The 12,866-nt window shown below is 37.9% G+C and overlaps 1 protein-coding gene across 12 annotated transcripts in view; it reads left to right on the forward strand.

The window, feature by feature from the left end:
* Positions 1–12,866, forward strand: part of LOC109079587 (ELKS/Rab6-interacting/CAST family member 1-like) — a 202,909-nt gene that overhangs the window by 143,276 nt on the left and 46,767 nt on the right. For all 12 annotated transcript variants that reach the window (XR_006154464.1, XM_042721740.1, XM_042721731.1 and 9 more), the window contains one exon: positions 3,158–3,305. Coding sequence is in view for 11 of the 12 variants with exons in the window: in XM_042721740.1 (XP_042577674.1) it covers positions 3,158–3,305 (148 nt within the window). In the remaining variant the exon portion in view is untranslated. The remainder of the gene's footprint in view (positions 1–3,157; positions 3,306–12,866) is intronic.

Below are 12,866 nucleotides of genomic sequence, written 5' to 3' on the forward strand. Positions count from 1 at the left end.
GCCATCTGTGATATCAACATACCCAGTGTATGGGAAAGTTTAGATCACTGAGGAAAAATCCCATCCTTGTTAAAAGATTTATCTGAGGAGACATGTGTGCCGGGAAAATTTGAGCCACGGAACAATTCCGATTCGGCCTTCTCTTCTACTTAAGACTGGCACCTATCTCTCCCTCATTTCCTCTGGTTGGGAAACGTGGGAGATGTTATCATGACCTGAATATCGTGTGCATGAGTGTGTGTTAACATGGACGTGTGAGCATTCTCATCCATCATTTTAGACTCCTTATCCTCCATATCCCAGCACACATCCCTCCACTTCCTGTTATTTGGCTCTCCTAATGCCGCCCTCCCTGGGCTTCTGTTTTCACCTCATCTTTTGCATTGATTTTTATTTTTAGCTATTGCCGTCCTCATGAATTTTGGCTGGGCAGATACACTAGGGCTCATCGGGACCAGACAGGGAGGTTATGGAGCTGAAGGGGAAGTTCCTTTTTGCCCAAAGTAAACTGACTGACCTCAGGGGCAGCTGCTGCCTGTGGTCTGAACCCAACCATAATGAGCACAGCTAGTCAGGAGGTCAGTGTATTAAAAGGCCTCTCTGACAGGACATGTTAGTGCTCAGTAGCCTCCTGGAACATCACCAGCTTTCATTTTATTAGTTTGTGCCAGGACACGGTGGTTTTTACAGACCTGGGTGGCCCGTGTGTTTGTGGGATATAGCACATCTCCATTGCTTTTGATGGTCAAAATGACAGAATTAAGAGTTGTATGACAGCCCATGGGCATTGCACCGTGTGTGTGTGTGTGTGTGTGTGTGTGTGCGCGCACATATGTGTACTACTGTCAGGTACACAGGCTTCTTTCTCTAGCTGTGATGTCACTCTGGATAAAATCAGGTCAGCCAGTTCCTCCAAGGAACCGAATAGAACGCAACGAAACAGACAGAAAGAAAAAGAGAGGCTTTGTCAGCGATTGAGAATCTGATAAGAGAAAAAGCTAATTCCCAGTAAGCCCAAGATGAAAATAGAAAGTTGCACCCTTTCAGTTAGAAGAACAGAGGCATGATTTTATAAACAAATGTGCTACATTTTAAGGCTTCTGATGCAATTATACTAGCCAAATTCATGCACATGCATCTTTTACAAAGAGGAAATTCCCAGAATGCATTGTGAACAACATGGCAGACAAAGTGAGAATGGACTCTATACGTGATCGCTTTAGCCGCAATGGCCACTGCAACTTAGTACTATCACGTAGGGCTGCACGATTATGACAAAAATCCTAATTGTCAATTATTCCTTTGAAATTGTAATTGCAATTATTAATTACGATTATCACAATTTACATTGAATGATGTTTATACCATTGTTTGATGTAACTGCATGCCATATTTTTATATGAAAATAAACAAGCTGAAAGCACTCGGACTATACATCCGATTGGTTTCTTCTTTAAATTATAAAAGAGTAAAAATATGAATGGTATTATAATGTCATACTAAAACAAGAATTAAAACAGTGGAAAAACCCTTAAGAGACATGTAGAAAGAAAAAGAATGTATCTTTACCACGCAGAATAACATAAGTGGACTTTGAACGATTAATTGCCGCTTTGAACAATTACATAATTGTGGCATCCATAATTGCAATCGCAATTAGAAATTTGATTAATTGTGCAGCCCTACTATCACGCTATGTTTTAATATAATATGCTAAAATATTATGTTTACTATAGTTAATAATATATACAATATATTTTATTATAATATAAGTTGTATTTGGCCGTAATTGTATGATTGGCTACTTGGGCAGTTTGCTATGGGAGAATGCTTGCATAGAGCACATTTTAGCGAAAATATGTGGGCAGTTGCCATGCATAGCCTATTATCAATTTTAAATATACTTAAAATCCATTAATTAATGAAAATTATCAGGAAAGAAGTTAAATATTATTTGTACTTTTACTCAAAACTTGCTAGGCAAGCTAGGTATATTTATGCTTATGCTATCACATTTTTAACTTAGCAACATGCTAACGTCAAACTCCATTTGTGCACTTCATGTTAGAAGTTCTATTTTTATTTTGCGACCTACATAGAGCATTCCAGATCAATCCCTAATGAGGTTCTGTTTCAGTTAGCATGCTACCATAGAAGGTAACCATCTAAGAAGACTTTAGGCAGCTCATTGGGTTTTGGAACAGATCCAGTGAGTTTCTGTATATTAGAGGTCATAGGGAGGAAAAGAAAGAGAGGCACAGGGAGGATGTGTTTGACACACACTTCACTACTGACACTCTAGCACACGTGGCTAACGCTAACCCTAAGATATTCTCCAGTCCACTGCCTCTATTTGTCAATACACAGGAGGCTTATTTGACCATCTCAGCTGCCAGTATGAGATATTCATGCTCCCTCTCACTACGTTACCCCAGATTTGACCTAACAGGACTCACTTCCTGAACCAGCTGCACTTGATTGCTTGCTATCACGATCACATCATTTATATACTACAATTCAAAAGTTTAGGGTCAGTGGGGGTCAGAAGTTAAAGATTTTATTCAGAAAGAACAGTAAGACATTTGACATTTAGAATGTCACAAAAAATGTTATTTCAAACAAATGCTATTCTTCTAAATTTTGAAAATCAAAGAATCCTGAAAAAAAATGTATCATGGTTTCCACAAATCTATCAAGGAGCACAACGGTTTTTAACATTGACAAAAAATACTTCCTGAGCATCAGATAAGCATATTAGAATGATTTCTGAAGGACAGTGTGACGGTGAAGACTGGACTGGAGTTCTTGTTTTTTACTATTTTTTGATTAAATAAATGCAGCTTTGGTGGTCAAATAGACTTCTTTTAAACACATTAAAACATTTGACTAAATCTCTAAACTTCCCACACCATTTGCATGCTAAAAAACACAGTTCACCTGGTAAACACCCTAGCATTATGATATCAAGTTTCATCTGTTTGAGTACCACAGATCTAGGGATTGTCATGAAGAATTAAAGGTGTATTTGTGAATAGGATGTATCTGTAGAAAGCATTGTCCAAAGCTGTCTAAATACTAACTGTGTGTGTGTGTGTGTGTGTGTGTGTGTGTGTGTGTGTGTGTGTGTGTGTGTGTGTGTGTTTTCTCCTCCAAACAGGCAGGAGGCGCTATTGGCAGCCATCAGCGAGAAGGATGCCAACATCGCTCTTCTAGAGCTGTCGTCCTCAAAGAAGAAGAAGACTCAAGATGAGGTGGCTCTGCTGAAGAGGGAGAAAGACCGACTGGTACATCAGCTCAAACAGCAGGTGAGAATATTCAACAGGCTGGACATTGACATCCCAGACCAAGGCACGAGGCAAAACCATAGACTAAAATGAACACAGACCTCAGTCCTCCTAGTTGAGTTCTGCAGCCTCACCCACAGGAATTACATTGGTGAAACCTAACCAGACATTCGTCAGCCTAAAAAAAATAGTCCCACCTCAAAGGGACAATTTAAACTTTATTGCTCAAGTAACAAACATTTTTGTTTCACTGACGAATTGTGTTTTAACCCAAATAGGAGCCTGGCTTTTCTGCTTTTGAACTCCCTGACTCTCTTTCCCTCCAGGCTCTCATTGTGTTTTACTGTAAAAACACTTTGCGTTTGTTTTTACAGACTTAAGAGACGAGTCAAAATTATTGTACGTCATAATTGAAAGCATGCCACAGATGCTGTCCATAGATGTTAAAGTTGACAATAACCCGCAATATTCTCTTAAGAGGGGCATGATTGCACAGAAACATAAGATCACGCAGGATATCCTGATGGTGTGTTCATAGTATCGGTAACCAGCTGACCTTGCTGTCGTAGTTCTGTTCAGCAGTTCAAGGAGAGGCTAAAGAACAAGTTCTGGAGGAGACATGTTGGGAACGAGATCCCAGAGTTTGGAGATGCAAACAGGCTACAGATGTCTGGCCGCAGACCCGTCAAGAAGGGCAATTTTAGGATTATTTGACTCCTCCTCCAGGTTCCCACAAACCACCTGCGAATACATGCACACTAGTTTAAACACACACAGACTGCACTGGTGTAGATACAGTTTTCACTCAGAAAGCGTTAGTAAATTTCACAAATAATTTCACTGTAAAAAAAAGATTTTGCGTAGGATAAATAAAACAGACATTATCGGTGTACATTTTGCAAGAAAACATTATTAGTGACCCTGGACCACAAAACCAGTCATAAGGATCATTTTTTTAAAATTGAGATTTGTATATCAACGAATAAACAATCTTTCCACTGATGTATCGTTTGTTAAGATACAGTAGGACAATATTTAGCCATCTAGATATAACTATTTAAATATCTTGAAATTAAAATATTGAGAAAATCGCCTTAAAAGTTGTCAAAATTAAGTCCTTAGCAATGCATATTACTAATCAGAAATTAAGTTTTGATATATTTGTGTAAGGAAAGTTAAAAAATATCTTCATGGAACATCCTATCCTAATGATTTTTGGCATTAAAGAAAAATGTATCATTTTGACCCATATAATGTATTGTTGGCTAATGCTACAAATATACCCATGTGGCTTATGACTGGTTTTGTGGTCCAGGGTCACATTTCAGTCATTTTACTTAACTTGGTTTGTTACTTCTTTGTAATTGTATGTGAAATTTACTAGTAATTTATGAGTGAAAATTGTTTTTACGCCAATTTTTTTTTCAATATGCAAAGAAGCAGCATTGAATTAAACTTAAATTTAAGTTTAAAAACCGAAATAGTACTTTCAAATATTAGTTTATTGCAGTGTAGCTGCCATTCATCCAGATGAGTTTAATACACCAATTAAAATGCACATGTATTTCGCATTCTCGTTTCCAATACAAACCGCCACACGCATGTGTGTCAGACCCAGCGGACACAGAAAAACAAACAGAGCAGGAGGACCCACACGCACATCCTCACTTTAGCTCCATTCATGCTCACGGACACACGCTCGTGCCGCTGGAAAACACCCCTCCCTGGCTGTTTCTCTGAATGACAGGCTATCAGCACGTTGCATAGCTGCAGCATTCCACAGGAAATGGGTGTCAGTAGTGCAGATAGCTGTGGGGCTCAGCTCTCACCCGCAGCCCTGAGATCAGGAGGGCAGCTGCGTCCCCCCCTGCTCACTGTCAATCACAGCGGGGGGGAATTTGGTTAAGAGCCAGTCAGAGGCTGGTTGCTCTCCTGACATACTAATGGTTGAGGTCAGCGATAAAGGTTGCACACGGTGGTCCTAAATCAGGTCTTTTTGGGCAGCTTTACTTCAGGGTCAAAGTTAGGAGCCAACATTGGAAAGGTTAAGGACCCTCAGTTCGCCTGTCCCTTGTGGACACGTTTTCCCGTTCTTAATTCATAGCATTACAAGCAGTAGTTTGCCATTATTTGTCATTTATAATCATTAAGATTGCAATTTCTCTTCTGTGGGAAATGGATGCCCGAAGGTGTTTGACGTGGCCCAGGGGAAGGGCGAGTGCTGTCTACCGTTGCAGGTTGGGGATCAGGGGTTTGACTGACAGGGGATGAGTGTGACATAGTGGTACATAAATGGAGTATTTTTCTTTCGGTTTTTGAAGAGACAGATGTGCGTAAAGATGCAGGGCTGATAATGGCTCGGAGGAGGGAAAATTCCTGGTCATACTTGTCAAGTCTTGTCAAAAAAAAAAAGAAATGGTGTCAAAAGTGTGGCCTTGCACCATGTCGTAATGAACTGCAGTGTGATAGTGTCAAATGATGCAACAAATGCATTTAACAAAATATATCGTGTCCATGCTACTTTTTGTTCTAACCAGCTTTGATTTGAACTTTGAATGAATATTTACATTTTCACTTTATTTTTAATATAGGGCTTCTCAAAAAATATGTTCTGGTAGTCTCTAAAGAATAATTAATATTTAATGGACTGCTTTCGTAAAAAAAAATATATATATATTTTATTCATTTTACTTGAAGTATTTTTATTCTAAAATTACTTGAATTATATATTTTTTTCCATAATAACTTGTATTTCATATGTTACTAAAATGCTTGACACTGTGGCATTATAAGCATTTATTATTATTATTATATATGAAACATACAGTATGTACTATTTATAAATTCTACAGGAAGTTGTGTTTATATATATTTACATTTTTATTTAATTTTTTAATAGAGCTTCCCAAAAAAATTCATTTTGGTGGTCTCTTAAGAATAGTTCATATTTCATGTACTGTTTTAGTTAAAAAAAAAAAAAAAAAAAAAAAACATTGACTCATATCACTTAAATTAAAAAATTACTTGCATTATTAATTTTTCATTATTACTTGTATTTCATGATGAGACATTACAGAAATGCTTGACATTGTAGCATTATAAGCTACATGATGATTATTATAACTATCTGAAACAGTATATGAATTTATTATACATTCTACAGGGAACGTTAAAATAGTTGGTACCGGTCATTTTCTAGTCTCTCTCTATATATTAAATATCAAATATCTTTCATATTATTTATTAAATATCTGTTATCTGCTCAGCTATGTTTTGTCCCCTTGCATTTTGCAGTAGGACAGACTGACTTTGAAAAAGGCCTAAAAAAACTGCTGGTTAGGATGAAGTGTAATATAGTACTGAAAATGAACATTTGTGCACATTTTATCCTAAGAAACACGTGGCTTCTCGCTTGTTTTATTCCACTAGAGCAGGTTTGGATGTACTCGGTGTGTGATAAATGGAGCCCGTCATCATGTTTAAATTATATTTTCTAGACGACGAGCAGATGGGACTATTTGATGTCTAACAAAATGCTGCATAATCAACAGCCGTTACTGTGATCCAGAGATTTGGAACGAAGGAAATGAACTAGAATGAAACCGCAAAAAAGGAAAGATGAGAGAAAATGAGCAGGGAAGTTTTTAATAACAAAGAGAGAGGCGAGAGGAGACATCCCGTATCTGTTTTTGTTTTGGGATGCATCACTCTTCAAGATATTTCTGATGTATTTTAGGGAGAAAATTAATTCTCTTTGTTCTTTTTTTCCTCCGTTTTGTTCTTTTTCCTCTCTGGTCTCCGTCTGTGTGTCTGTCAGTCTCTGTGATGATGACAGTGTAAAAATAGGACCGAAGCCTGGTGAGGCTCTTTTGAAGAGGCGGTGTAGTGAAATGTTCTCTCCATCACATCTCTTCCCCTTCCATAAATCACCACTGCGCGCCGTGACATCTCACCCAGCTCTGATGTGCTGTCCAAGTTTTATTAGCAAACTTGAGAGAGTGGAACGGCGTGTCGCTGTGGAGCACATGAGCATGCTTTTAAAAGTTGTCCTGTGCAAATTTGCAGGCCGCAGATTAAACAGCAGAGTGAGAACTGCTCCCTGCTGCCGTCACATGGTTCATTAATGTCAAAAAAAACGTGAAAAACGAGATGTTAAAAGTTATGGCTGATATTACTTCTGATTGATTCATCAAATTAGGAATATCATATGAGGTCATGCACAGTGTTGTATACTCTACATTGTAAATTTAGTAGGACATTTGCATACTGTGCACACAATAATGCATAGTGCTGAAATATTGCGTGTTATTAGCACAAGAACAGCAGTCGGCGTGGGAGGAAGACCAAAACCTCCACCGCAGACCATCTGAGCTCCCCACACCCAGCCTCGCCTTTCTAAAAGCAGTCCTGGCTCCGACCCCACAGAAAACTCCCACCTGCGCGAGGCGTCCAAAAAATATTTGATAAGTCATAAAATTTATCATCCTTGCCCCTGCACGGTCTGACGAGGCTGCATTAATCCACGCCATTATCGTGGAGCATGATTCAGATCATTAATCATCTCGCTGCTCAAATTTGAAATCTTTACGACACCTCAGCGGCTGCGAGAGTCTCTCCTCATGCACAGTGAGCTCTCTGTGTGCTGTGGTGAGGTGTAGAATGGTTCGTGTGGTCACTGCCTCCGAATCCAACCCCTCCTCCATCATAATTCTCAGCCTCCTGATGGATCTCAGCAGAGACTTCCTGCCTTTTCCCCTGTTAACTGTATGTCAGCGGACATGCATGCATGTGAGCGTGTATTTGGGGTTTCTTATGTCAGTGCGAGTGTTATGGTGGGACTGGACTATGTTAGGTAGTCAGTAGTCATTAGTAGTACTAGTGAAACTGCATGATTCTTGCTACCAATTTTAATGCGCTCCTGTATTTTAACTAGGGGTGTGGTTTGGCAGAGGTTCCGAGATTCAGTTCAATTACAGTTATTATGTCAACAGTGCAATACGATATCACGATGCATCACGATTATATCAGATTTATTTTGTGCATTTTTATTAAATTATACAAGCTGGCTACTTTTTAAAATAATTATATTTAATTATTTATATTAATTAATATAAAATTGATTAGTTATTGTTAAGAATTCAAAGTAAATATAGCTTTTAAAACATACAAGCAAATATAAAGTAACAAAGGGGGAAAATACAATTGCAAGGGATAAACAAAAAGCGCTTTCATTATCTGGGAGTGCTAATCATAGTTATGGGTTGCAGCGATGCAATGATTAATTTCAACACTCCTAATTTTAACCCTGTATGGTGGCAACATATTTTCCTTCCATATCTTACCTTTAAAAAAAAATACAACATATTGCACTATTGGATATAGAAGGATGGTCTTTAAAGTAACTAATGATATGCTTTTTTTAAGCCCATGACTTTTAATGGGGTCACCCTTAAATTTCTTCTATATCATGATTCATTAAAATAGATCATGTTCACGGATCAGATTTATCTAGTGTAGTTTTACTTAAAATTAAAAAAAACACAAAAATTCTGTACATCAACAAACAAATTGCTGTATGATGGAACTGCATTAATGCCTTTTCCCACTGACAATTTTTATAGTGTCATGTATTTTGTTATTTTATTTTATGTTTACCGTGATATATTTGCATTTATGCATAAATAGCACAATTATGATTTATCTATTAGGCAAAAATTAATATTTTTATGGATAAAGGCAAAGGCAGTGCACAGTAAGCCGTGAGAACAGTGAGAGTGTTGAATTACTGAATTATTATTGAATATGGAACCCATGATAATGGTTCAGTCAATTTTAGGCTGCCTATAAAAACATTTTATTTAAGAAATATTCATTAAAATATATTTCATTAATTAAATCTATTAATATATTTATCTACAAATTTGTACAGTTGTAGTGAAAAATGTAATATATATATATATATATATATACAAAATGATAATATTAATTATATAATTTTTTTTTTTTTAATTATGGCAGCTATTTTGTTTTTTAAAAAAACTAAATATATTCCACCCAATGAAAATAGTGCATATCGTACAGGGTTGCCGTTGACTCAGTTTACATTGACATCTCACCAAGACTGGCATTTGAGAAGCTGAGAAGTGCATTTGACCATTCACGTGTGTACACACGTGAGCGTTTGAATAGGCACTATAAAAAAAAAAAAATTTGTATTGATTTAGTACTGCACTTTTAATGCTTTTTACATCCCTGCTTGTAGACACAGGTTAGGGTTTGAGTCATCGTTGTACTTCCATTGTAAGTCACCCGTGTGTGTGTGTGTGTGTGTGAGAGAGAGAGAGAGAGTTTGCAGTGACCTTGCTATCCTCCTCTTTGGAGATGAGGATATCGAGTGTGTGTGTAATGAAGTGTGGCTGAACTGACATGGTGCCTCTTTCAGATAGAGAGAGAGAGATTGATCAAGAGAATGTGTATTTTAGTCCCTATCTCACCCATTCCCTCCGTAGACCTCCAGAGTCCAATCTGTCCGGGTGTCTGAGCGTGTCTGTGTTAGAAAATCAGGACGTACAAAGGAAAACGATATTTATCCCGACAATTTCAGTAAGCTTCATTACTCTTTTGTGCTTTCCAAGGACTAGAGTTGCAGTTTTGGTCTCTCATTCGTTTGTAACCAATGTATCTCATGCCTAACCCCATCCGCTTCTTAAGGAGATGACCCAGAGTGATTTAGACCAATTACAGTTTGCTGGTCCTCTGGGACAGTGTTAAAAAGTCTGGTTGCAGTTCTGTAACCGCAGATTGAGTGTTAGTGTTAGTTCCCACAAGTCCTGGAATGGCGTTGGTAATTCCATCCCCTCGCAAACTGCAGATTTGGGTCGATACGTCTTTCTCTTGTTACCTGCTGCAGTGCCTCCGCGAGGCCTTTCCAGAGTCGCTGTCCTCACATGGCTTCGGGCGACGGCGGGCATCGGGATGGGCCGAGATGCCAATTCTGTAAAGGGCTCCGGGCCTGCTTTTCTCAGCAGAGCCGTGGTTTTGGGCACCCCTCAGAGGAATAAAATGGTTTTGTCTCGCAGCTTCCCATGAATAAACTTAAAATGCAAAAGCGGCAAGTCCTTGCCAAGGCCACTGTGTGCATGTGTTTGAAAGCGTACCTTTACTGGGTTCAAAACGCTGATGTTTTGTTGCAAAGGCTGAGCTCTAGGCGCCTCACATCCCTGCTGCGGCCAAAACGATCACAGGGCTTAAATTAGAGTGTCTTGCAGCCAATGACATGGAGGGAAAGAAATCCATAAAAAAAGTTCACAAACAACAAAATCAACAAGCGTTCGATTCATCACAGGATCTGGTTTGGTGGAAGGTCTCAGAAAGCTCAAACCGAAGGGGTCGTGCGAATGGAGGTCGTGGCTCACGGGCCCATCCATGCTGGATTTGTCTTGGATCTGATGCAACTCTCGCTGCTCGTTTAGGAAAAAAGAGTCGCTGTGTTTTCGGAACACGAGACCTCAAAACACAAGCCGCTAAATGGCTGTTTGAATAAGGCCTGTGGGTGTCCAGCTCGTCCAACGTGTGACGTTGTGGAGGAGAGGAAATGGAGATTTTCCACTGCATCTCCGATTGTGGAGAACATTTTACGATGTTGTTATTATTCGGTCAGACAAATGAATTTTTTTAGGACTTTCTGTGCCCCTTTGGCAAGACTCTTGGCGGCGTTATTATTACAGGGTTTTGCCTTAACAACGCTAATTGTAGTTGGTAAAACTTTGCTTTTCTACTGCACTGAAAGTGCTGTTTAGGTAGTGATTCCTAATGAGGGAGGAAGGCTGTCCTCTCTTGCCTTTATTCCCTTTTCTGGCTTTTCTGACGGCCTGGGATTCTTCGCCTCTTACCTCAGTTCCTAGCCAGTTACACATAATTGTTTTGTTGAAATCAAGGTCATTTCTAAAGCTTTACTCATTGTTTTTCTGGTGTGATTAGTGGTATTTGCTAGGCCAAGCATCACTATTACTATTGCTCACAGTTAGTAATTTAAACAAACCTCTAACCCTAAGTATCAAAATTTGGTGTGTATGTCTTATTGTAAAGGCACAAATGATACCTCAAATTATGCTGCTTTTTTACCTAAAAATTTAGCAGATTCGACAAAAACCACAAAGGCTGCACAGCAACATGCTTAAAACCACTTTAGCAATTTTACAGCAATGGCAAGGTTCATTTATTTAGGCAAGTCTGTACAATTTTCTTCTAAAAATGAATAAATAAACAAACAAACAGAATACAAAGATTATTGGAGTACTTTTATAAAATAAAAAAATACTATATCAGTTTGTCTACTGTTTATTTGTAATTATTTGTGGAATTAACTTGCAATTTCTGAATGGAAATTGAATCTTTTTGAATGAACAAACTCTGAAATGTCCAAAACTATGTGTAAGATTTAATTTCAAGAACACATTTCAAATTATGAATTTAATATAATATAATAATCAAAACAGTAGCGTTATACATTAAATTTGCCTTTTTGGCTCAAACCACACACACTAAAACAAATAGCAAAAATGTAGAAAAAATATTTTTTCACACTGTTCCTGTTAATTCGCAGTATTTTCAAGCGACAATGTTTTACAGAAAGTCATCAAGGCAATTGGCTTTTTTATTGCCACCATATTTAGTATTATGATTTCTCCTGTTTATATTTTTACAAATAGCTTGTGTCCTCCACGACTAATGTTTTCATCAAATAACAGAAATCTAAAAACATTAAATGTAATAAACTAGTTTTATATTATTTGAAGGAAATATGCACCAATTTGTACTTTTTCCATACTACTTGATGTACTGTATATATGGCACGAGAGAGAGAGAATGTGCTGTTCTTAACGTGGCAAACACCAACCTTCTAATTCTAACTGAGCAAAGAAGTCTGTTTGCTTCCCTCTGGGCTCCCAGAACAGAGAGACCATTCTGTTTCCACCCATTTCCCAGTTATCTGCTCTGTTCGATTTTAATCCCAGGCCTCTAAAACTGGAAGCACTACAGCTCTCAATCATGGGAGCTCTGTAGAATCCTTTCTGTCATGCTTGTCCAAGGAGCTTATCTCAGCGACTGTTATTCATGCAGGGATCTGGGAGTGTATTTTTGTGTTATCTTTGCTTTTGATGTCTTGGCCTCTTTAGCGACTTCTGAGACTTAGTAATTACTTTTAATGGTTTGAAAAAATACCATGACAGAGTACTAAACTCTATCTTCTTGACTATTTGTGACTTTCTTTTGGTCCTCAATCACATTATTCTAATGTTCATTGTTCAGAGTAGTAAAGGGCAGCAACATCAAAGTGCACAAAATCAAAGTAAGGTTCAATAGTCAACAGTGGAGACCTTGTATTAGTTCATTTTACTGTAAATATCCATCTTTTTATTAGATGTTAATAGATGTTAATAGTGTGAAGTGCTTGTTTTGTTGCATTTATGTTACATTTGATTAGCCAAAAGGATTAAACGTGTGTTGTTTTTATATCAAACTTCAATGTAAATTGGAAGCTCCCTAAATATTATACTTAACCATTACACTTTTAATATT

Source organism: Cyprinus carpio, chromosome B4 (genome assembly GCF_018340385.1).
Source record: "Cyprinus carpio isolate SPL01 chromosome B4, ASM1834038v1, whole genome shotgun sequence".
Classification (NCBI taxonomy): Eukaryota; Metazoa; Chordata; class Actinopteri; order Cypriniformes; family Cyprinidae; genus Cyprinus; species Cyprinus carpio.